At 36.5% G+C, this 26,273-nt stretch overlaps 1 protein-coding gene across 1 annotated transcript in view; it reads right to left on the reverse strand.

The window, feature by feature from the left end:
• LOC114054290 (carboxypeptidase A6-like) overlaps positions 1-26,273 on the reverse strand; it is a 328,051-nt gene that overhangs the window by 167,504 nt on the left and 134,274 nt on the right. The window contains exon 2 of the mRNA XM_027877487.1: positions 23,679-23,754. Within this exon, the coding sequence (XP_027733288.1) occupies positions 23,679-23,754 (76 nt within the window). The remainder of the gene's footprint in view (positions 1-23,678; positions 23,755-26,273) is intronic.

The raw sequence follows: 26,273 nt of genomic DNA on the forward strand, positions 1-26,273 counted from the left end.
CCAGCTCAGCACAAAAATAAATTGCTCAATATAGAATCAAAAGGTTTGCTAAAGCTAACATATCTATTTCTTCTTTTGACTAATCAGTTTCATTTGATTATTGATGAAAACAATCTAATTTTGAAGATTTCCAAATCAGTTCTATTCTCTCCAAGGTACAGGTCTTGGAAAATGAATACTGTAATGATTTTATTTAGCATATTGTCTAAAATATGACATCATTGTATTAACTCAGTGAATTTAACTGACTTACGATCTAAGATTACATATATCTTTGATGGACTTTGCAAATGGACAATGAAATGAGACCAAAATTAGATAGCAAGTGAGTAAGATGGATTGAGTGTCTTGTGCCAAGTTCTTGGAACCAACTAATTGGTTGTTATTTAGTTGTTTTTTTCAATTGTGTTAGACAATTCATGACATCTTTTTTGGGATTTTCTTGGCAAAGATATTGAAATGATTTGCCATTTCCTTCTCCAGCTCATTTTACAGATGAGGAAACTGAGGCAAACAGGGTTAAGTGATTTGTCCAAGGTCACATTACTAGTAAGTGTCTGATACCAGTTTTGAACTCAGGTCTTCCTGACTCTGGGCCCAGTATGCTATCCATTTCGTCACCTAACTACCCTCTAACTAGTACTTAAGGTTTTTTTTTTTTTAACTTCTTTTTTCCTGGTTGCCAATAGTAAGTTCACCAGCAGAAATTTCAACTTACCTTAGGGTTAGAAGCTCCTTGTAGCTAAATGCTTAATTTTTAGGAAATTATCAAAGGTTCTAGATGTGCAGGTGCTTAATTTCCTAAATTAAAACCTTTTTTTGAACTCTAATGCAAATTAGTAGAAGATGGAAAAGGCACAGGAACAAAGTTAAGTCCACAGGGACAAGGACATTGTTTTTTCCCTGCCATGTTGCAGTATTGCTTTTAACATCTGGATATGTCCATCAAGGAACTACAAACATGCATATAAAGTAAGACAAAATCATGTGAGAAGATATAAGAAAAGGAGTAGGTAGGGGATAATTGTGGAAAACATTTGGGGGAAGATTAATGTCAAGAGAAACAAAAGCAGTAATGTAATTAGATCAGACCAACTGGACAGAAAAAGGAAATAGATGAGAAGTTCAGAGCATAGATTTCAAGCCTTACATGGAAGCATGACATGGAACTAATGAGAGATTTCAAAATCTAGACATTAGTTGCATCTCTTTCTCTGCCACAAGCAGAATAGCTAAGATCCTCTTGACTTGAAGAATGATAATTTCATCTTTCAGAAGGTGAAAGAACCAATAATAGGAATTCTATTTTGTATCTGATTCTCACTAAAATGTGGAATTGCTTGCTGGGTTAAAGATAATGGGATCATTGAAGGGGAGGTGACCACTCTATCTTAGAATGTATGACAGAGAAGAGGAAAGACTAGTAGTCTGCTATTTACTCTAAATTTGAGGAGAACAGATTCCAAAAGGTTCAGAGAAAGAATAGGTAGGAACCCACAACCTAAACTTCTGCAAGGAAAGTCAGCCCAGGAGGGATGTCAAATTCCTGCTGAAGACCTAAGAGAAAAAATTCTAACAAGGAAGAAAAGTGGGATTTGTTTAGAGAGACTGATATAGATGTACAGGGAACCTAATGACCAAATTAGAATTTTCCAGGATGTATAGAAGATGTAAGGGCAGGATACAAAAACACGTTCTATAGAATATACCAAGACTGCTAAATCTCAGAACAAACCAAGGAAACACGGAAAACTGAGGATAATGACATTTCTAAAAGTTAAATTGGGATATGTAGGAGGATCAAAGGAGGGATAGAATTGCTGTTCAGAGTAGATGGGATGTGTGTGTGTTTGGGGGGGACAATACCAAAAGAGTAAAACTGTTCTGCTTTTATTTGGCTTCTGTTTCTACTGCAAAGGATAACGATCTTTGGACTGGAAAAGACAGGGTGAAAATTGGCTAAGAAGGAATTACAAAACTGGAGGATTTTAGAATTGGGAGAGAACCAGGGAACTAGAGGTCATCTTGTTCAACCTGAGCTGGAAAAATAATCTCTATTATAACATACACAGCAAATGGTTATCCATTTTTGTTTGAAAACTTCTAATGAAGGGGGATCTTTTGTGTCCAGATATGAATTTCCCTCTAACTGATGCAAAGATACTGGTGGCCCACTGATAAGAGCTTTGTTCTGACTTTGGCAATTGCTCCTTAAGGTGCGTAATTCTGTTAACAAGATGAACCCTTTGACAAGATCTGAACTTCCTTTGTCCTGAGCAAGTCTCAGTTAAGAATCATTGCTGATGAAGCTCACAGATGCTTTTTGCCCTCTGATTAGCAATTTTATTGCCAATGAGGGAGCTATGGGAAAGGATTGAGAATAGACAGATTGTTGGGAAGGATGGAAAGCTCTGTGTCTGTGCAGCCTCTCAGGGAATCTCTATGCCCTAAATATAGCAACAGTGGTAAAATGGTTGAAAAGTTAGTTCATGGACCCAGCTAAACAGTTTTGGATTTTGCTGCATTCCTAGATCAAGTGAGAACTAGAATTAAGAGCCACAATATGAGGAACAAATTTGAACCTTGCTTTTCCCTAGAACAGTGAATTGAATATAATGTGATCATACAGAGAAATATGTTGGTGGGAAGGTCCATTATCATGCCCTATTGCTTTTCTCTTTTGATCCTGGCCTCAGTCAGGATATTACTTTAATTATAGGTTCATGGGGAGAGGGTGTGTGTATGGATCAGGGCTCATTGAAGGAGTGTTTTCTTTGACTTTTCAGAAACCTCAATTTCTTTCCTCTGTTATGTGTTTCCACATGGTTGTGCTGTAAGGTGGGAGGATTGTGTCAAGCACTAAGAAGGTAGGAATCTCCAAAAGGATGTGTTTTTGATTCCCTAGTGCCCCTGAACACTTTCCCCTTGCAGGAGTGCCTCAATCGTAGGGTGGTGCTATGAGTCTGGAGAATTGAGAAGGTCTCTGGGTGAAGTGGAGGTCTATTGGTGAGTTAATTTAATCGTTTATGAGCTAGGGTTCACTGGGAAAAGCAGAGATGCTTTTCCTTTTCTGTCAGGTGAAACAAACTCTGTCTTATGCCTGATGTACTCTTCTAATATTTGAATACTTGCATAGGAGGTGAGAATCCTTTTCCTAGAAATAAACCAAAGTCAGATATTACTGGTTTGGGCCCAAGACAAAGAGAATGAACTTGAGAGAAGTTCCCAAGATCGAACCTTATCTATGTAAACAGAGGGCCTTCAATTATGACCCATGAAGGGAATAAATTCAGTGGAATTTTAGGTCGTGGGATTGATATTTTTGAGTAGGGGGCTTATTTCCCAAAGTATGAACTTTAGAGAGGATCACTACTTTATTAGAAGATGAAATGGGAGAGCATCCTGCTACTCTCTGGATATCTGTTCCCTTAACTGGTGGAAGCTCAAGGCTTTCCCAGCAAAATTTTAACCAAGAGTCTTGGTCAGATCACCTTATATCAATGTAGGTTCACTATCTGTAATCCTACAAGGAAATACTTACTGACCTTTGTATTCTCAGTGCTGGACTCTCTATCAATTGTATGTTGCTTATCCATGGTCAGTTTTATAATTTACTTTTAAAAATTTTGAGTGAAATGAAATGGAAGAGAAGGAACAGAATTATAATAGCTCTCAAGGTAATTGTAATTATCTGGAGCAAATCTAAGAGACACATTTCTTAGATGCAATTGGAAACTTTAATCAGTCTACATTTATTCAACTAGAAAAACAAAATGGTAGAAAACAGGAAATTTCTTTAATCAAGCAATGCCTTTGTGGTCCACAGTAATGAATATGTAAAGAAAGCTCTTGAATTAAAATAAAAGACATGAAGCAATATAAAAGTATTGTCATTCCTACATTCCCAATAGTTGTTTTACAGATCATAAGAAATAAACTGATTTAACTTAAGGAGGCTCATAGTACTTGGACTAAACCCATAGGTCTTTATTTGCCCAAATAAAGATGCTGATGAGCCAGGCTGATCTCCCCTGGCAGGACCATACAGTATACCTGTTCTAGGTACTAAATGGGAAACCATGGTTTTTAGTACCTAAAAGCTTAAAAACAATCTATTCCAGAGATTCTCTGAGAATTGTCAGAAGCTATCCCTAACCACCTGAAAAGTCCTCACTGTGTCTATAACTGTAAATTCCGTAATTTTATTGACTCATCACTCTAATCTCTGCTCTGAATTCTTTGTATATAATGTAAATATATATTTATACATACTTACATATTTACACAATATTAATTTGATTCTCTATATTTCCTTCCTACCAAATTATATCTATCTCACCCATCTTGTATTACAAGCCAGTATAATTTAAGAAAATGGGAGGCAGGGAATTTGTATCTTTACTTGCTTAGTTTTTGCCATACATGGTTAAGTGCTTAACAAAAGCTTTTAGATCGGTGACAATATAGCCGTTTAATCAAAGAGTAACCATTTACATTCTTGCTGGGTACCACTGTGAAGTTGTGACAGACATCTGATGATGGGCAGTGGTACATTTCTATATAAATAGCGTTACTTGCTGACCACTATGTTGTTGATTTCTGGACATTAACCTAGGTCAACTGTAAAATATCGGCATGCTTTTCTCTGAGAAGGAAAGAGAATGCCAAATTGGTGCAAATTCTTAAGAAATGACCAAAGGAAAAACACTTTTCCTTTACTGGGAAGGAGGTACACTTAGTAGAAAATATGCAGACCAAAATGCTCCATCACTATTCTAGTTAAGATGGGGGTCTTTAGCCAACTATTAAGAATTTTCTAAAGATTCTTTTATGGATCTAAGAAGCAGACAATGGTGGAAAGAAGCCTAAGATGAAGTGGAAGATAGTTTCATAATACTTAGCACATAATAGGCTAAATTGTTGAATTAAATTCAAATTAGATGCTCAGTCCCAACATGATTATAGGTGAAATCAGATTAAAATAAACAGCAGGGGTAGCCTGAATGGGAAAAAATGCCACAAGCATATGAATCCCAGGACTTTTTTTTTTAAACTTCAACTGGAATCCACCTCCTTTTTATTTCATCTCTGTCCTGGTCAGACCATACATGGAATACTGTGTTCAGTTATGAGAACTACATATTAGGAAGAACATTGATAAGTAGGAGAACATCCAGAGGAGGACAACCAGAACAGGGAAGGGGATTGAGTCCATGCTATATGAGGATCAGTTGAAGGAAATGAGGATGTTCAGTGTATCAGTCAGTCAGAAGGTCAATAAGCATTTATTAAGTGCCTACTTAATATGCCAGGCATTTTGCTTAATCCTGAGAATACAAAAAGAGGTAAAAGACAGTGCTTGCCCTCAAGGAGCTCACAATCTAATGAGTTAGGCAACAAAGAAACAAATAGGTACAGACAAGCTGTATATAGGACAAATAAGAAATAATAAAAAGAGGAAAGGCATTAGAAGTAAGAGGGGCTGGGAAAGACTTTCTGTAATAGATGAGATTTTAATTGGCACTTAAAGGAAGCTAGGGAAGCCAGGAGGCAGAGGTGAGAAGGGAGAACATTCCAGGTATGAGGGACAGCACAAGAAAGTGTGCAGAACTGAGAGATACTGCCTTCATGGAATAGCAAGGTGGCCAGTGTCACTGGATCAAAGAGTACATGATGGGGAGTAAGGTGTAAGGAGACTATAAAGGTGGAGGGAGGGAAGTCTGGGCTTTGAACACCAAACAGAGGATTGTGTGTTTGATTCTGAAAGTGACAGGGAGCCACTGGAGTCTACTAAGTAAAGCAGTGACATGGTTGTACCTGTGCTTTAGAGAGAAGAAGGGATATTATGGTAATCTTTAAGCATTTGAAAGGTTATCGTATTAAAGAGGGAATTGATTTGCTCCATTTGGTCCCAGTAGACATAATCAGGAGCACTGGGTGAAAGTTACAGATAGACAAAGGTGCAAAGTCAGGAAAAACTTCTTAACACTTAGAGTTGTCCCGAAGAGGAATGAGCTGCTTTGGGAGGTGGTGAATTCTATGTCACTGGAGGTCTTGGGTACTTTGTAATGGTGATGATCTTTTGGGTCTGGGTTGGACTGGTTAGCCTTTAGAGTCTCTTCCATTTCTAAAATTCTGTGATATTAACATCCTCTTCTCCTGACCAAACCCTTGCTCCTACTTCCCATTCATACTGCTAAAGGCTTCCCAAAGCCCCTATTGTAAGGATGGTTCTTATTGTCCAAGTCCCAACTCTTGTCAGACTGGCTTGAAAAAGTGGAATTGGGGGTGACCTAGTCTATCCCTTAAAAGACTCTACTGGAGAAGAGTTGAGTGGGGACAAATTGTCCTCTTTGGTCAATCATTTCCAAACACCTTCAGTTTTTTGATTTGAACTATTTCTGTGATGGCTATTGACCCTTGCTTACCTTTGGATCTTTGCACTGTCAGGATCCCTGTGCTAAGACCACCTCTCTCTTTTGTGTAATAACCTCTGAGCTTTTTGGTCATTTATTTTCAGAGTTAATAGCACCTTTCAGGCCCTATTCCTGTCTGATTACCAGGCTTTGGTGTTTCTTGCTCTCCACTTGTGCTATTCCATTATCTTGATGCTTTATTCTCAGCTTTGACCTTGGGGCTTCCTAGGCTCTAGTTTTCCTCTTTTCCCAGTTCTGAGGACTGGTTCCTTGCCTAGTCTGAGAGTGAAAATTTCATTCTGTCCCTTTCATGCCTTGCTGCTAATGTTCTGTAATTTTTTGCCATGAAGTGGCTGGGTGGTTCCCACTAAATGAGTGAAAGGAAGGTAAGCATCTAAATTTGAAAGTGAGCACAATAGACTTTTTTCCCCATTCAAACTAGAGGGTCTTGCAAAAAGAATAGAGATGCCATCAGAACTTTAAGTACTATGGTGCTAGCTCCCCAGTGAGAGCAGCAGTCAAGTCAGCTATAGGAACACAGAGATGTATTTCATTATTAAAATTAATACTTGACTTTGCATAGTGCATCATATTTATCAATATGCCTCCTTAATTGATTTCTGTTTTTCCTGAGTGCACTATTTCTTCCATTGTTTTTTAGCTTACTTATTTTCTTCACAACCAATCACCAGTACTCACACAGAGAGAGAAAAATGTGTGTCATGCCTGAAAACTAGGTTCTTGAGATTTAATCCATAGTTTCATTTAGAAATCTGCCTGTATTGCAAGAATGCACTTACTTTAAAAGTGCAAAGGTGAATAAAGTGGTTTCCTTATTCAGGACTCTTCCTTCACAAAGTCTCATAAATATAACAATCCAAAAATTTTATTCAACATTGTGAAACATTGGAAAAGTTTGAGCATTGTTGTCCTTATCCCACTTCTTTTTTCTAGTGCCAATGTTTCTTAGTTGGCAGCCTATTAAGAATCCCACCTACCTAGGAGGGTCACTGGGATCACCAAGTGCTCTTGTATTGCTTTTATTAGTTTGCAAGAGGAGCAAGCAAGATATCCCGCCACCACCTCTAACCTCCACTGACCCTCATGGGATGTTCTGTTTCCAACATATTTTCATAATGCAACCATGAAAATCCTCAAATATCACATAGCAAATTTAAATGTCTACATATGTATGTCCCTAGTATTCTAAGGGTTGTCCAGAATATCTCTGTCTTATTGGTCAGAGGATCTTAACCTTTTTGTGTATGTGTCATGGACTCCTTTCGCAGTTTGGTAAAGCCCATGGTTCCCTTGTCAGATTAATATTTTTAACATATTAAACAAAATGCATAAAAATTACAAGGGAAACCAATTATGATGAAACAGAGTTATCAAGAAAAAACGTTCACAGACCTTAGGTTAAGAGTCTCTAACCATAGCTGGACGCTTGTGAGTCTATTGTTATATTTTCAGTGTGACCATTTACACTTCAGAGGCAAATACTACAAATTAGTGCTTGGTTTATCATTTTACTGATTGTCTAGACTCAAGAAAGTGATGCACAAAATGTTAATAATTCAGATTAAACTTAAAAGTGTGTCCTGCTTACATTATCCCCATCCTCCGTAACGGATTGATAAACATTCCCCAGCACTCCAATGGCCATAGCTGCATGATATGAGTGTGTATAAAAGGGCTTGACAAATTTGCTTTGGATGCAGAAGCTGGTTTCCAAATCTAGGAACCACATGAATTTATTCAATAAGACATGTTAAAAAAAGAAACAAAATCAGCCAGATTTCAAATGGTCAAACTTGTTTTGAACTATATTTTTGCAAGCATATATGAGGGGAATCAACTAGATTTGTGCTGATCAGAATATTGCACAAAAGACAGTGATTTTGTTACTGGACAACATATATATATAAAATAAAGATAGGAATGTAGAAGAAGGGTAAGGCTAGGGACATACACTAATAAACATTTAAATTTGCTATGTGATATTTCGGGATTTTCATGATTGCATTATGAAAATATGTTGGAAAAGAACAACCCATGGGGGTCAGTGGGGGTCGGGGTGGGATATCTTGCTTGTTCCTCTAGCTAACAAATAAAAGCAATACAAGAGCATTGGTTAGGAAATTCCTTTTAACTCTCATTAAATAATGATTTTCAATCTGCTTTCCCAAAATCTATTCCAGGGACCCTACCCAATAAAACGCTATAGGAGTTAGGTAGGGTCTGGAACAACAAGTTTCTCCTCAGTTCCTGTAACCCTCTTTGATTGGCATGCCAATAAATAGAGAGCCAAGAACAAAAGGGATAAAGAAGAATTTCCTAACCCCATGTCAGATGGTTGGCTGAGCTTAGGAACCTTGAATCTATGCCAGGAGAAAAGTGGTTTAAAAAAAAAGACTAGATAGTCTTAGCCTGGGATATTCTGCTTGCCTTTCTTAGCTGCATGGCTTTGTGTGGTGGCTTGTAGATCATATCTATGACTAAAAGAGCCCTAGGCCTCCTTCATCAGAGGGAGGTTTGTTAGCTATTACTCAATTCTGATGGATAGTAGAGAGCATCTCAACTACCACAAGATTAGCAAACATGCCCAGCAGATACAGTGCCATAGACAATACAGATATGATACCCAAGAGAGGTGAAAACAATGTTCAGAGAGCAGAGATGTGGTGTCTAATGAAACTCCTAGTAAAGAGTAGTAGAAAATAGTGGTGGGCAGTATGATGATATTAGAGGAAAATATCAGTGAGCTTATGTGTGCCCATATAAGCTGATAAACACATAGATTTAGAACCAGGAGGGGCCTTTTAGGCCATCTACTCCAAGTCTCCCAATTTACAAGATTAAAAAACTAAGGCCTAGAGAATACATCATTGTACCTTACAGGTTCCTACCCATTCATATGCCTTCCGTATGTGTTCCCTGGTCATATGTGTTCCCCTCATACATATTCCCTGGCCACACACGTGCCCTCCATGTATGTACCCTGGTTTTATATGTTCTCTGCATATGGACCCTCCTTTATTAATGGCATAATAATCTGTGGGAGAATAATGCCCACTGTGTACATAGGATGCAATCTTTTTTGGCCCTTAATTTACTTTGTTTAAATATCTTTTGTTTTACACTTTTCTTTTCAATCTTTATCACTGGAGGAAAACTTTGCATTGATGAGATAACAGACACATTGGAGTGCTGGAGAATCACATTATTGATACATTGACATTGTAACCCACTAAAGTTTCCAGATATTTTTCAGATAAACAGCTAAGTGATTCTTCTTCCACTTTGTATTTGTGAAGTCAACGTTTTGAACCCAGATAAGAGTTTTTACATTTATTTTGACTGCAGTTTGTATTATTAGATTCACGTAATGTTTTTGATTGTCAAGAATTGCTTGGATCCTGGCAGTCAGTCATTCAAAGTGTTAGCTGTATTCTTCCAAGCTTTGTTTCATCTGGGAATTTGATAAATATGACATATCTGCCTTTAGCTAAGTTAATTACCAAAATCTTAAACAGCACATAGCCAAGTATAGGTTCATGAGGATACTCCATTAGAGGGATCTTCTAAGTTGCTTTTGAACCAGTGTTAACTATTTTCTGGGTCTAAACATTAATAGGTCTGAATGCAGGCAACCAAACTGTGTTCTCCCCATATTTATCCATTTTGTTCACAAAAATTACGTGAGACACTGTCCTTTTATTCCTCCCTAGTTGAGTCCTTATCCCACTCTTCATAGAAGATATTCCAAATATTCTGTTGTCTCCTCAAATCTTCTCATACCTCCATCATTCATATTATGCCCCATAACTGTGAGCATCCTGTGACTTTTTCTCTTCTTTCTCTACACATGCACTCTCTTGGTAACTTCATCAACTTCAATGGGTTTTTACCATCTTCTCTATGTGGATAAATTACAATTCTACATATCCAACTAATCTGTCTCCTGAACTTCAGCATTAGTAAGTACCTATTGGACATTCCAGACTTGATGCCTCAGAGACATTTCAAAATCAGTATGTTCCAAATAGAACTCATCATCTTTGCCTTCAAATTGTTCTCATTCATCCATTCTGCTGAGGAAATCTTCACATGCTTGGGTAGACTTTCCCTTAACTCACCAATGGGTTTGAGGCCTGTCAGTTACCCTCATCCTGATTTAGCTTATATGCTGAGATGGATATGTATATATGTATATGTATATGCGTATTTATGTATATATACACATATGTACTCACCAAATAAACAAAATGGTTGAAAATATGTATATTATATATGTATGTGTGCATGTGTATACATACATGCATATACACATGTATATAAGTGTGTATATTATACAAATACACACATATACACACATACAAATACACACATATACGTATACACATATACATATATTACATACACATACACACATACACACACATGCATTTTTACATATATATATATATATATATATATATATATATATGATTTCTCCTACTATGTGTCAGGCACTGTACCAGATTTTTTTAAAAACAACATTATTTAATTTTAACTACCCAATGAGAACTTAATGCTTGCAAAGGCTTTAATATAAACATTAAACTACATTTTCATGGTTGGTGCTAATTATTGTCAAACACTAGGTGCCATGATGCATTTCTAGGTGCTATGGCAAGTTGATAACTGGGATTTGTCTGGCTTTGGTGTAGAAAGCAAAGTCTTGGAGAGAAAATGAGATGACTGTGGAATGGAAAGTCAGGAAGATATACTTAACAACTTGGTAAATAAATTTCTGTTTGGGGGGAAACACTGATATTGAAAAACGACAAACTTTTTGGGACAATTCAAGTCTCTGCTTAAAGTCCTGGGACAGAGAGGTGGCAGTAGTCAAAACACCCCTGCTGTCCCTTTTGATAGTGATTGTTTAAATCCCTAAAATGAATCATCTGTGTGATATCCTACAAAGGTCCTCCTAATTCTTCAGAGCACCAGCAAAGAATTTGTGAAAGAAGGAAGGCAGAAAGGATGTAAGGATCTTGATTTTGCTTCTCTTTACCTGCAAATTATCTCCTTTCCTCACAGTTTAATTTAAATCATGGTATCTGCCTTCTGTTTTCAATTGGTGGGCTCTTTCTAGCTAGCTTTTGTTTTCCTAAACATTGAGTTTAACTTTCTGTTTTTAGATCTTGGACACAAGCATCACAATTACTTTCAAAGTAACCAACCGCAGAGCAACATTTCTAAAGCTAATTAGACATTCTCGGAACGTCCTACTCTGAGCTTCCACTCCATGCTGAAGGCACATTTTTCTTTCTTACTTTTTTGGACTTGGAGGGTGTGAACTTATAATTCAGCCTGGACTCTAAAACTAATAGCATCAATAATATTAAGAATAGCAATCAATCAATCAATAAACATTTATTAAGTGCCTAACTGCAGCAGCAACAACCACCAGCACCAGCTCTTTAACAGAGAGCTTTTATAGCGTACTTGATCTTCAGGAAAGCTATTGGAGACAGCTATTATAGTCATATTATTTTTTTTAGAGAAACTGAGGCCCAGTGAAGGTGAAGCAGCTCCTTTGATTCCTAACTCCAGCATGATCTTCTCTGTCCCTCACCTCTCATATCTAAACAGGTAGCTAATACTGCCAATGTTATTTCCATAACATTTCTCACATCTGTCACTTTCTTACTTTTCCCACTGCTACCAGTACTCCTTATCATCCTGTTTAGATTATTGCAGTCTTCCTTCCTTTCTCCTTCCTTCCTTCCTTCCTTCCTTCCTTCCTTCCTTCCTTCCTTCCTTCCTTCCTTCTTTCTTCTTTCCTTCCTTCTCTCCCTCCCTCCTCTCCCTCTGTCCATATAGGGTATTATACCCTTATCTGGGGATGCTCTACCCAAAGGAATGTAAATTTTGATCACTGAAACCTCACAACATATCTTGGGGTTTCCAGGTTAGATTTCTTTCTTAAGGACCATGCCTTAAACTTAAATCACTCTGGTTCTCATTGATTAGCTACAATAGGTCCCAGCCCAAGCCTTACTTGGTCATAGTTTGGGCCCTGATGGCTCAGAGTGAGTGTAACTAGCAATTGTTTCTGTTTTGGCCAGATACCCTGAGGATCTTTCCCTCCCAGATTGATTTTTTTCCTTTTTTCTTTCAACTTGGTAAAAGAGGTCATTTTCTGTCTCATTTCTTACCTAGGCTTACTCACTGAATGGGCATTGCCTCAGTCAAACTGAAAGCTGGGAAACTTAACTTAAAAAGGCCAAGGTTTCCCACTCTATCGGGGCCATCTCCAGTGGTCCTGATCCATATCTAGCCACTTGATCCAGGTGGCTCTGGAGGAGAGAGTGAGACTGGTGACTTTGCACAACCCTCCCTCACTTAAATCTAATTCACTTGCAAGTTAAGGCATCATCTCCCATGTTCCTCTTTGAGAACAAAGGACAAACAACAAGATTATTGCAATAACTTTCTTATATACCTTCCTGCTTATAACAACATTAAAATAATAATAACAATGATAGCTAACATTTATATGGACAGGTAGGTGGTGCAGTGGATAGAGCACTAGGCCTACAGTCATGAAGACCTGACTTCAAATGTGGCCTCAGAGACTAATGAGCTCTGTGATCCCAGACCCATTTTGCCTCAGTTTCCTCACCTGTAAAATGAACTAGAGTAGGAAATGGCAAACCACTCCAGTATCTTTGCCAAGAAAACACTGAATGGGATTGCAGAGAATCAGACACGACAGAAAATGACTGAAAAACAACATTTATATAGCTGTAATCCATGTTTCTGGCTCTAATCCTTCTTTAACTCTGCTTCCAGAACACTCCTTCTTAAGTATAAATCATTCTATGACACTCGTTCACTCAAAAATCTTTAGTGGGTTCTGACTGTCCACTGAGTAAACTTCAAATTCCTTTTCCTGGCATTCAAGGCCCTACGCAATCTGACTCCATCTTACTTTTCCGGGATCATCTCTTACTCCTGAATTCTGTGTACTGTATATTCTAGTCAAGCTGGACTACACTCTCTTCCCTGAACCTGGTCTGCACTTTCCCACCTCTCTTCCTTTGTTTATGGTATTTTCTACACCTTAAATATCTGCTATTCTTTTCAATCAATCAATAATAGTTATTAAATACCTGCTTTGTGCCAGGTACTGTACTAAGCCCTGGGAAAGAGCAAAAGATAGTCCCTGACCTCAAGGAGCTTACAGTCTAATCAAACGTAGCTTTTCACCTGATTTATTCCTACCCTACACTTTAAAGTCTGACTCATTTGCCTCTTTTTCCACAAAGTATTCCTTGAAGGTCTCCTCTTGGTCTGCCATCCAATTTGATAGCAAAATTTCCTCTCAGAACTTCATTAGCAATTTGTGTTATACCTCCCTACTGCATCTACAATGTATTTTTGTGGGTAACTACTTTTGATGACATTGTCCCTTTGTAAGCACAATGAGAGGAGGCACTTAATCTTATATGATTGTTTGTTTTGCCAATCCCTAGCATAGTGTTTTTCATACAATAAACACATTCTTGACTGAAATGAGTTCTTGACTTAACTAGACCACACAAAGCATTAGAAAGGCAAAAGTCAAACCTAGGTCTCCACATTCCAAATTCAATACACTTTCTCTTATACCACAAGCCATCTCTATATAAGACATTTGATGTTACAGTGAAATCATGAACAGAATGCAAAATCTGCTGCATTGATAAAGATAGAGTAGAATGATAGAAAATCTTTGATTTAGAGTTGGAAGATCTTGGTTTTTATCTAAGCTCGGAATAACTTTGGGCAAGTCAATACCCAACTGTGCCTCAAATTCCTCATTGGTAAAGGAAGTCTGGATGATGGAGGTCTATTGTTGTTTCAGGGCATCTATCCAGAACGTGGTGGAGAACCACCCAAGGCTTATCAAACTAGATGACAAGTACCTTTGGGGCACAAATGATACTGTCAGAGAAATATAGAAAGCAGTGTTAGAGAGAATGAAGTCTTAGGCAAGAAATTTAAGACCTTAAGGTCACAGGGAATGTTTTCCTCTCAGCTACTGGTCAGAGACAGTCAAAGGCTGCCCAAGAGAAGGGTAGATTTTGGAAGTGAACAGCTATGGAGAAGATGATGTCTGAGAACATGCTTTAGATTTCTAGAGCACAGCTTAAAATAAAGGAATGATAAGTTTTTGGCCAGAGTATACCTGACTAAGGCAGGTAACTATGTATTTCTCTAACTCAGGGGTTCTTAACATTTTTGGTGTCCTAGACTTTTTTGTATGCCTAGTGAAGCCTATGGACCCTTTTTCAGAATAAAATTTTAAATATATAAAATAAAATACATAAGATTGCAAAGGAAACCAATTATATTGGAATATAGTTATCAAAAATAGCAAATTCACAAACCCAAATTTAAGAATTCTTGGTCTAGAGTCTTCTAAATATAAAAGGTCTTCAAACTGAAAAACGATGGGGAAGAAAACTTCTCTCTATAAGTATGTGTTTCCTGATCTGTGTACACACACACACACACACACACACACACACACACACACACACACCCCAAGATAAATAGAAAATGGGAAGAATAGCAATAGAGTTGCCCAGAAATCCACACTGGATAAAATCTAAGAAAGGAAGTAGTAAAAAACCTTCATGACCCCAGGTATCTATACATAAAGAAGGATAGTGTAGTAGAGTGGAAAGACTAGTGACTCTGGAGACCAAAGACTTGTGTTCAAATCCCACTTCTGATACTTACTACCTGTGTAACTTTGGGCAGCTCACTAAATCCATCTGGGCCTCAGTGGTAAAATGGTGGTTTATGATGTCCCTTCTATTTCTATATCTATGCTCCTGTGTATCAAATGTATGAGATACAGGTAATAAGCAAAATGGCCTAGAGAATTGAAGGACTGAAGGGAAAGTGGCAACCTGGACCTCACAGGGTATCACTGACATTGGTAGGATAGGGCCCAAGATTGGACTAATAAGAATAGCTAGTGGTGCAGCTAGGTGGTGCAGTGGATAGAGCTCTGGCCTTGGAGTCAGGAGTACCTGAGTTCAAATCTGACCTCAGACACTTGACAGTTACTGGCTGTGTGACCCTGGGCAAGTCACTTAACCCTGATTGCCTCAACAAAAAGTAAAAAAAAAAACCAAAAACCCTGGGAGGTAAGTGCTATTAGTATCTCCATTTTACAGATCAGGTAACTGAGGCTGAGAGAAGTTAGATTTGCTCAAAGTCATACAGCTAATATGTGTCTGAGGAAGGATTTAAACTCAGGCCTTCTGGACTCCTCTTTGACCAGTGTTCTTACCCACTGCCTTACCTATGGCTCTGGAGGATATAATTCATTCAAACAGAATCAGTAAAAGGATAATTGGAAGGGGTGTGTGTGTGTGTGTGTGTGTGTGGGGAGTGGCAATGTAGCAATGTACATTAAGAAGTTATGCTCATAACGTATCACGAGGATAGTACACTACCACCAGGTAAGATTTATACCAGGAATGCAGAACTGGTTCAATATTAGGAAAACTATCAGCATAATTGATCATATCAATAACAAAATTAACAGAAGTCATATGATTATCTCAATAGATGCAGAAATAGCTTTTGACAAAACACAATACCCACTCAGGAATAAATGGAGTTTTCCTCAAAATGATAAGCAGCAACTATTTAAAACCACCAAAAAGCATCATATGTAATGATGATAAGCCAGAAACATTTTCAGTAAGATCAGAGGTGAAAGAAGGATGTCCATTATCACCACTGTTATTCAATATTGTACCAGAAATGTTAGCTTTAACTATGAGAAAAGAAAAAGAAATTGAAGGAATTCGAATAGGCAATGAGGAAACAAAGCTATCACTCTTTGCAGATGATATGAGTATACTTAGAGAAACCTGGAGAATCAAATAAAAAACTACTTGAAATAATTAACAACTTTAGCCAAGTTGCAGGATATAGAACAAACCAACATAAATCATTGACTTTTCTATATATTACTAACAAAGCCCAGCAGCAAGAGATAGAAAGAGAAATTCCATTTAAAATAACTGCAGACAATATAAAATATTTGGAAGTCTACCTGCCAAGACAAACCCAGGACCATATGAACACAATTACAAAACATTTGTCACATAAATAAAGTCAGATCGAAATAATTTGAAAAGTATCAGTTGCTCATGGGTAGGCCGAACTAATATAATAAAAATGACAATTCTACCTAAATTAATTTACTTATTCAGTGTCATACCAAACCACCAAAAATTATTTTATAGAGCTAGAAAAAATAATAACAAAATTCATCTGGAAGAATAAAAGGTCCAGAATATCAAGGGAATTAATGAAAAGAAACGCAAGGGAAGGTGGCCTAGCTGTACCAGATCGAAAACTGTATTATAAAGCATCAATCATCAAAACTATTTGGTGCTAGCTAAGAAATAGAGTGGTGGATCAGTGGAATCAGTTAGGTATACAAGACATGGTAGTCAATGACTATAATAATCTACAATTTGATAAACCCAAAGACTCAAGCTTCTGAGATAAGAACTCAATATTTGACAAAAACTTCTGGGAAAACTGGAAAATAGTATGTTAGAAACCAGGTAGAGACCAATATCTTATACTGTATACCAAAATAAGATCAAAATGGGTACATGATTTAGACATAAGGGATGGCACCATAAACAAATTAGGAGATTAAGGAATAGTTTACTTGTCAGATCTATGGACAAGAGAAGAATTTGTGACCAAACAAGAGATAGAGAACATTATGGATAATTTTGCAAAATGAATAATTTTGATTACATTAAATTAAAAAGATTTTGCATAAACAAAGTCAATGCAACCAAGATTGGAAGGAAATCAGCAAGCTGGAGAACATTTTTTACAGCCAGTATCTCTGATAAAGACATCATTTCTAAAGTATATAGAGAACCGAGTCAAATTTATAAGAATACAAGTCATTCCCCAATTGATAAATGGTCAAAGGATATGAACAGTCAGTTTTCAGATGAAGAAATTAAAGCTATCTATAGGCATATGAAAAAATGCTCTAAATCACTATTGATTACAGAAATACAAATTAAAATAATTCTGAGGTACCACATCACACCTATCAGATTGGCTAATATGACAAAACAGGAAAATGATAAATGTTGGAGAAGATGTGGGAAAATTGGAACACTAATGCATTGTTGGTGGAGTTGTGAACTGATCCAATCATTCTGGAGAGCAATTTGGAACTATGCCCAAAGGGCTATAAAACTGTGCATACCCTTTGATCTAGCAATACCACTACTAGGTCTGTATCCCAAAGAGATCATAAAAAAGGAATAGGACCCACATGTACAAAAATATTTATAGCAGCTCTTTTTGTGGTGGCCAAGAATTGGAAATTGAGGCAATTGGAGAATGGCTCAATAAGTTGTGTTATGTGAATGTACTGGAATACTATTGTGCTATAAGAAATAATGAATAGGTAGATTTCAGAAAAACCTGTAAAGACTTATATGAACTGATGTTGAGTGAAGTGAGTAGAACCAGGAGAACATTATACACAGTAACAAGAGCGTTGTGTGATGACCAGCTTTGATAGACAGCTCTATTCAGCAATCTAAGACAATTCTAAAAGACTCATGATGGAGATGCTATCCAAACTCAGAGAAAGAACTATGGAGTCTGAACGCAGATAGGAGCATACTATTTTCTCTTTTTTTTCTTTCTTGTAGTTTTCACCTTTTGTTCTGATTCCTGTTTCATAACATGACTAATGTGGAAATATGTTTAATTTGATTGCACATGTATAGCATATATCAGATTGCTTGCCATCTTGGGGAGGGGCAAGGGAGGGAGGGAGAAAAAATTTGGAATTCAAAATCTTATCAAAATGAGCACTGAAAACTATCTTTACGTGTAATTGAAAAAATAAAATACTATTAAGTGGGGAAAAAAGAAATTATACTCATTAATAAATATGGGTATCAGAGTGGGGAAGCATGGTGAAAATCATCTGACTGTCAGAAACAAAAGTAACACTGTGATTAGAATATCTTACAGACCAACTGGACAGAAAGTGGAAAGAAAGAGCAGTTGGGAAAACAGAGTACCAACCTTGAATAGAAATGTGATAAGGAAATGATGGGGAATTCAATTATTTGTCTATCTGACAAATTCATCTCTTAATTGCCCGATCTAATAGTCTTTCTCCAGTTCTCATCTTCTTGGACCTTTCTGCAGTGAATTCTCTCCCTTCCCTGAACTTCTGGAACATTCCCTCTCTCTTTTCTCCTCTCCTCCCTGCTAGTTGCTTAATCCTGTTGATTCTATTGCCAAGACGTCTCTTATCTCTGAGCCCTTTCACATTCACAATGCCATCACTCCTAATCACTATCCCTCCTTCCAGGCTCTCCAAAGAATTTAATTTAAAAACGATATTTTAAATGTTGAGACTAAAATCTCAACACCATATATTCCCTGACTGCAGGAGCTATTGTCTCATTCCTCAACAATGATCCCAAACAGCCACTTTGCTTTATACTTAACAGATGCTACTTTCTGATAGATTGATTAGTCTAATAATGTTTTAGAAATGCTGATGGAAATGCCATTTTTGGCTTAACTAATTTATTCAGTTCATGAGCTAAATATCAGTACCACTGAAAATGTAATTCTTTAAAAGTAGTGAATAAGTTTAGGGGATACCAAGAGTAAGAATTCTTTAACATGGGATAAAGTTGATAGTAGCTGGAATTTACATATTTAATAATAATAGTAATAATAATAATAGCATTTATCAAGTGCTTTAAAGTTTGCAAAGCACTTTATAAGTGTTACCTCATTTGATCCTTAAAACAAATGTGGTAAGTAGATGCTATGATTATCCACTTTTTACAGATGAGAGAACTGAGGCAGATAGAGGTTAAGTGATTTGCCCAGGGTTAAATAGCTAGTAAGTGTCTGTGGCTGGATTAGAACTCAGGTTTTCCTGACTCTAGATCTGGAGCTCTAAGCACTGTACCACTTGCCTGCTCCTTTATAGTTGGAAAGAGGTGTATTACAATGATGTAATATAATAATAATAGCTAACATTTATATAATACTTTAAAATTTGCTTAACATATTATCTCATTTGATTCTCTCAACAACCTTGTAAGGTAGGTGCTAGTATTATACTCATTTTACAGATGAGAAAATACTCAGACATGTTTAAATTAAGACAGTATCACATAGCTATTAAATGTCTGAGACAGGATTTGAATTCAGGTCTTCCTTACTCCAAATTCAGTATTTTATCCACTATGCTACCTCTAAATCATGACCTCTTAATCTGGGGAACTTAAATATTCTGATAGCTGTATTTCAATATAATTGTTTTCCTTTATTCTTATATATTTTATTTTATGCATTTAAACACATTTGACAAGAGGTCCATGGTTCACCAGGCCTCCATGGTATCCATGACACACACAAAAAAATGAAGAACCCCTGCTCTATGTGGTGACAAGGTAAGGTAAGCAGGAGAAGTAGTATCATCTCAACTATATAGATGTGTAAGCTAAAGTTATTTGTCCAAAGGCATGGTACATAATCATCAGAGTTGAGATTTGAACCCAGATATTCTCTCTCATTCAATCCTCCCTTTACTACACTATTCTGTGATGGTACATGTTTACTTCTACAATGTAATTTTGCAGAGTGAGCAAAAGAAGAGAGAATTTTGCAGGATGAGAGAAGGGAGACTATATTATAACTTTTGAATTAAATTAGCATTTGGAAGGAAAATGCCAAATTTAAAAATTATATTAAAAAAACTTCAAGAAAGGCATGGAACAAATATCTTAACATTTAGCTCATGCCCACATCTTTAGGTGTGACTTTCACTTAAGCAACCTGAGGCAAATAATTACACATTTCATTTCAAAGATCATTGTTAAAGAACCATGGTTTTCCCTGAAAATATGTTTCAGATATTCTCTAAAACTACCTTAAATTTCTTTTTGCTACATTTTAAAAACTCACTTCTATTCTCAGGAGACATAAAGGATATATTATCACCATCTTATCTATATTAACTCCAACCTAAAGTCAACTCTCAGTTATGTGTAGACAATTTATATGATCAATCATTAATCAATCAATGAGTGTATATTGTGGGTTAGGGGCTGGTGACACAAATAAAAAGAATGAAACAATCTCCATGTTTAAAGAACTTATATTCTAAAGGGGCAGGGAGAAAATAAGTACATATAAAATATATAATACATAACTAGAAAGTGATTAAGTACAAATATGTATGTATACACACACACACATATATATATATACACAAATTTGGTAGTTTAATACAAAATTTTTTGGGAGCAAGGGCACTAGAATTTATGGAGAGAAAATTGGGAATAGCTTCATGAAGAATATGGTACTTGTGTTGTCTCAAACAGAAAAAAGGGACTATATCAGATGGGAATTAGGAGGTGTGGTGTTTAAAATGGTTCTAGAGACATAATTTCTGGGTAATTTAATCATTTTATTAAGAATGCCAGCATTTTAATAAAAGGATGGTCATTTGACATCTCTCTCTTAAACCACAGACAAGCAGGGCAACAGGCTCGAAACATATATGTTGTTTTGGAAGAGAAGTATTCAAAAGGATGGCAATCAACTTTGATTGGTTAACAATTAATGAGAGAATGAATATTATAATGAGGGGCTGGATCTGAACTTTGATTAACTCATTTAGTTCTTAAGTTACTCCCAGCCTTGGGCAATCTATTCAAAGAATTTATGCCCCACTCATGCATGATACAATGGTTGCCCCACCTGGGTGGGGTCTAGATAGAGAACAAAGTTAGCTCAACCTTCAGAGACTGAGGTTTTGAAATGAAGATTAAGAAAAGGGGGAAATCTGAATCTCCCCAAATCACTCCCCAAACCCCCAAATCATTTCTTTCAAAGGGAGTATATTCTAGGCATGTGGAATGGCCAGTACAAAGGCATGGAGATGGGATGCAGTGTGTGAAGAAAAGAGAGAAACCCAGTTTGTCCAAATCTCAAAATGTAAGGGAGGAAGCGCTATCTAATGAGAATGGAAAAGTGGAGCTGGAAAGAAATTCAGTTAGTCAGTTAGTCAATCAGCAAACAGTTATCAAGTTTTTACTATGGGGAGGATCAGGAAAGCCTTCTGAAGAAGGTGAGACTTGGACTGAACCTTAAAGAAACCAGGTGGTAGAGATGAGGAGGGTGTCAAGTTGTGAAGAATTTTTTTTTAATAGAATTTTACTGATTTAAAAAATTTATATCATCTATATTTTCCCTATATCCTTTTAAAATGGAATTTTATTCATATCTTTTGTTTTCACACCACTTCTATTCAACCCTGTATCTTTCTCCTTCCTTCTGAATCATGCTTTATAATTTAAAGCAAAAAAAAAGAGGAGGAAAAAAAATTCAGCAAAGCCTATCAACATAGAAAAATAAATCTAATATTACATGCAGTGTTTCATATCTATACACCCTGATCTCTGCAAAGGAAAGAGGAGGACTTCTCACATCTCTTTGGTGCCATATTTGTTCTTTATCATTTCACAATATTCAGTTTCAATGTTTTTGTGGCAGATGTTTTTTGCATTTACATTGTTATCATTGTGTATAATGTTCTCCTGGCTCTGCTGACTTTTGTTAAGGGTACTATGAGCCAAACAGAGGGGTTTATATCTCATCCTAGAGGTAACAGGGAGCCATTGCAGTTGATTGGGTAAGGGAGTCACATGGCCAGATCAATTTTGAAGGAAATTACTTTGGCAGTAGAGTGTAGGATGGCTTGTAGTGAGGAGAGATGTGAGGCAAGGAGGCCAATTAAGAGACTTGTAATAATCTAGGAAAGGCTCATTGAGGGTCTGGACTAAGGTGGCATCTAAATGGAGAGAAAGGGTTAGATTTGAGAAATGTTGTGGAAGAGGAAAAATTGAAATTCAAGAATGTACTTAAAGCTTTGTTTCTGACAATACTTTCAAGCTTCTTGAACAAATCCCTTATTAGACTTACTAACAAATAGTGAAAGGAAGTGACTTGAATATCTATAATTTTCCTTATCTTAATTCTGATGAAAGTTTTAATTAGGAAATAAAGGGGTCAGAAGGAATTAATAATCACAACCAGCAACAACAGTAATAATAGGCACCATTGTGTAATGAATAATGAGCTGATCTTCAAGTCAGTAAGCCTGCCTTTGACACACATTGACTGTGTGATTCTGGGTAAGTCATAGCATTCAGTGTTTATGTAATTCTTTAAGACTGTAAGTTGCCAAGAAGGCATTGACCAGCATTGCTAGAGGGAGTTCCTCATATAATGAAATCATGTCTAGTCTCTATCCCTGACAGTAACAATCTCATATTAATATCATGAGTTAGTGTTTACCAAGTGCTTTAGTCATTTTTGCATTGTGAGAAAAGTTGTATAAGCATAATTATGCCCACCCTATAGATCATAAAACGATAGTATCACAGATTTGGAGCTGAAAGAGATGTAGGAGGGCTTCTAATACGATCTCTTCTGAGATATTAGAGGGGAGGGGAAGAGATTTACCTCAGGACTCATAGGCAGTAAGTGACCTAGCTGGATAAGAAATTGCGGCTCAGTAAGATGAAGTAATTTGTTTAGGGTAACACAGCTAATAAATTCTGTAGAAGAAGCACTATGACACTTGGAGTCAGGAAAGACCTGGATTCAGGTCTTACCTTTGACATTGTTAACTTTGGGACCACTGACAAGTCATTTAACCTCTTTAAACTTCAGTTTCCTCATCTGTAAAATGGGGATAATAACACCTGTAGTATCTACTTCATAGGATTGTTGTGAGGCTTAACTTCATCATATATGTACATATGTATGTGTGTATGTGTGTGTAGTGCTTTGGAAATACACAAGTGGTATATAAATGCAATATACATTATTATAATTATCACATAAAGATTTCTGGCTCCAAGTCCACGTCTGTTTTTTCCTATACCGTGTTGGAGGAAAAAAAAAAGCAAAAGAATTGAATAATATATGGACTTGATAATCTGTTTCTGAATAGTCCAGTATTAATTGGGCTTGAAAATATGCTTTTAAGTTCTTTTAGCCTTTTATTTCTTGGCTTGTCGATTCTAATTCCTTAAGCAACTACACCACAAAAAGCCACAGTAACTTCCAGTATTGAGTGCCTACTTGGGAAACTGTAAACATCTGTCTTACCTTAAATTGATGGCATATGTTCTTCAGGACATGTGCCTCTCCCTCTGTTTCTGGGACAAGCCTTATTACCTTATCTCTGGGAAAAAGAAAAAAAAAACATGAAACATTTTTTCATTCAAAAATAATTTTTAACAGAGTAGTATTAACTAATTTTCTTTTCTGAATCTAAAACAACAATAATAAATGAACACAAGTTCTTCTACCAAGGTGGAAGTGTTTCAAGTACTGATCCAAAGATGGCCTGCATGTCTTGTTTTAGCACCAGCTTTGCTAAGTTCAAAGAGGCTCCCGTCTAAAAGGTATGGACAACAGATAATAAATTTCCATTGGAGAGGGAAACTCAATATTGACTAAATCTTTAAATTTCCTCAAGTATAGAGCAGTTGTGATCTGTCTGGAAAAAGCGGTATCCCATTCTAAAGAAACCACAGATGCTTGAAGCACTTTTATTTTTTAAAAATTAAGTTTTTATTAGCAACTCTAGCTTTTTATATCACCTTTGTTTCCAAATATATCTCTCCCCCTTCCCTTCCTCAATGGGCCATCCCAGCTATAAAGAATAAAAAAGAAAAGAAGCGAAAAAAACAATCCTGGAAAACTCATTAAAATATCAGTTGAATTTAATAGTATATTCAGTGTTCAAAGCCATGGTCCCCCACCTCTGTAAAGAAGGGGAAAAGGGAGGTCCATTTTCTTATATCTTCTCTAAAGTCAAGCTTGATTTTTATAATTGCGTGACATTTTTCTTGGTTCTAGTTATTGTTGATGTTCTTTCCATTTACATTGCTACAGCCTTTGTGTGTATTTGTTTCTTAATGTTGCTTATTTTCCTCTGTATCAGTTCATAGAAATCTTTTTATGCATCTTTGAATTCTTCATATTTGTTATTTCTTATGATAGAGGAATATTCTGTTAATTTATGGGCCACAACTGGTTTAAGCATTCTCCAGTTGATGAGCAGCTTTATAAGAAGTGTTGCTATGAATATTTTTAGCATCATATAATGGATAGGGAGCCAACCTCAATCAGGAAGACTTGGGTCTTTTGACATATACTGGTTGTGTAACCCTGGGCAAACCATTCAGCCTCTCAGTGTCCCAGGCAGTTCTTTAAGACCATAAGTTGTAGGGTATGCACTGGAGGAAATTTCTCACAGGAAATTACTCAAACCAATGAAATCACAGGTCTGATTTCCTCTAATCTCCAAATGAGCATTTTAGTGTATATGGTACCTTTATTTCTGCCTTTGACCTACTTAGGATGTAAGCCTAGCAATGGCATCTGAGCCAAAGAATACAGACACTTTTGTTACTTTTTAAAAGTGCAATTTCAAATTGTTTTCTATTTTGTTTGGAACAATTCATAGCTCTGCTTAATGTAGTATTAGTGTGCCTATCTTTCTACAATCCTTCCAACATTGGTAATTTCCATTTTTTCATCTTTATTAATAAAACAAAACCTTAGAGTTATTTTCATTTGTGTTTCTTTTATGATTAATGATTTAGAACAATCATTCATCCTTGAAATATTAAAGTAGAAGGTGAAAAAAACTAAAGACAACACTATTTTCTGATCAACTATTCATTGTTGTTGCTTAATATCTTTAATCTCATTCCTTCTTTGGTTTGGTCTTTTCCATCCCTTCTTAAAGCTACCAGATTGTCCTCAGGTGGCATCTGTAGACTCTAGGACTCTAATTTAGAGGCATAAGAATCAATCACCTGGTCTTCCTGACTCAAGTCTCTCCCTTCTTTAATCCATTCTCCACATAGCTGCCCAATACAAACACACACACACACACACACACACATACACACACACACACACACACATTATATAGGCAGCTGGATAGAGCACAGGGTGGGGAATTAGGAAGACTCATCTTCTTGAGTTCAAATTTGGCTTCAGACACTTACTAGCTGTGTGACCCTGGGCAAGTCATTTAACTCAGTTTCCTTCAGTTTCCTCATCTAAACCACTCCAGTACCTCTGCCAAGAAAACTACAAATGGAGTCACAAAGAATCAGACACAACTGAAAAAAAAATGACTGAACAACAACAAATATATATATAAATATGTTATATATAAGCATATATGCAGTATATATATTTTATTACATACTTATATGTGTACATGTTGTTTTTTATGATAGATACAATGTAAATTCCTTGAAGGCTAGAACTGTTTCTTTGTATCCACATCATCTAATACAGTACCAGCCCATCCATAGGTACTTAATAAATGCTTATTGATTAAGAGATATAAGAAAATGTTAAATGATGACATAATGATAGTATCCGGACAGAAATCTTTTAGAACACCACATAGTAGATAGTAAATGAAAGTCATTGATCATAAATCAGTCACTGATGATAAAAGTCAAAGAGCTTTTTTCTCTTTTTTTGCCTTATTATTGAATGTGAACCTTATATAATGTGGTATTGGCTCTATTACTACAGAACTTCTTTCTGCCTTTCTTGTACTAGGGAACTCCATTTAATTCAACTGAACAAACATTTAAATGCTTGCTCTATGTGAGACACTGTACTAGGTAGTGGGGGTATAGAGATAAAACACCACAGCATTTCCCATGG

The sequence above is a fragment of the Vombatus ursinus genome, unplaced genomic scaffold (assembly GCF_900497805.2).
Source record: "Vombatus ursinus unplaced genomic scaffold, bare-nosed wombat genome assembly UNPS02014812.1, whole genome shotgun sequence".
Classification (NCBI taxonomy): domain Eukaryota; kingdom Metazoa; phylum Chordata; class Mammalia; order Diprotodontia; family Vombatidae; genus Vombatus; species Vombatus ursinus.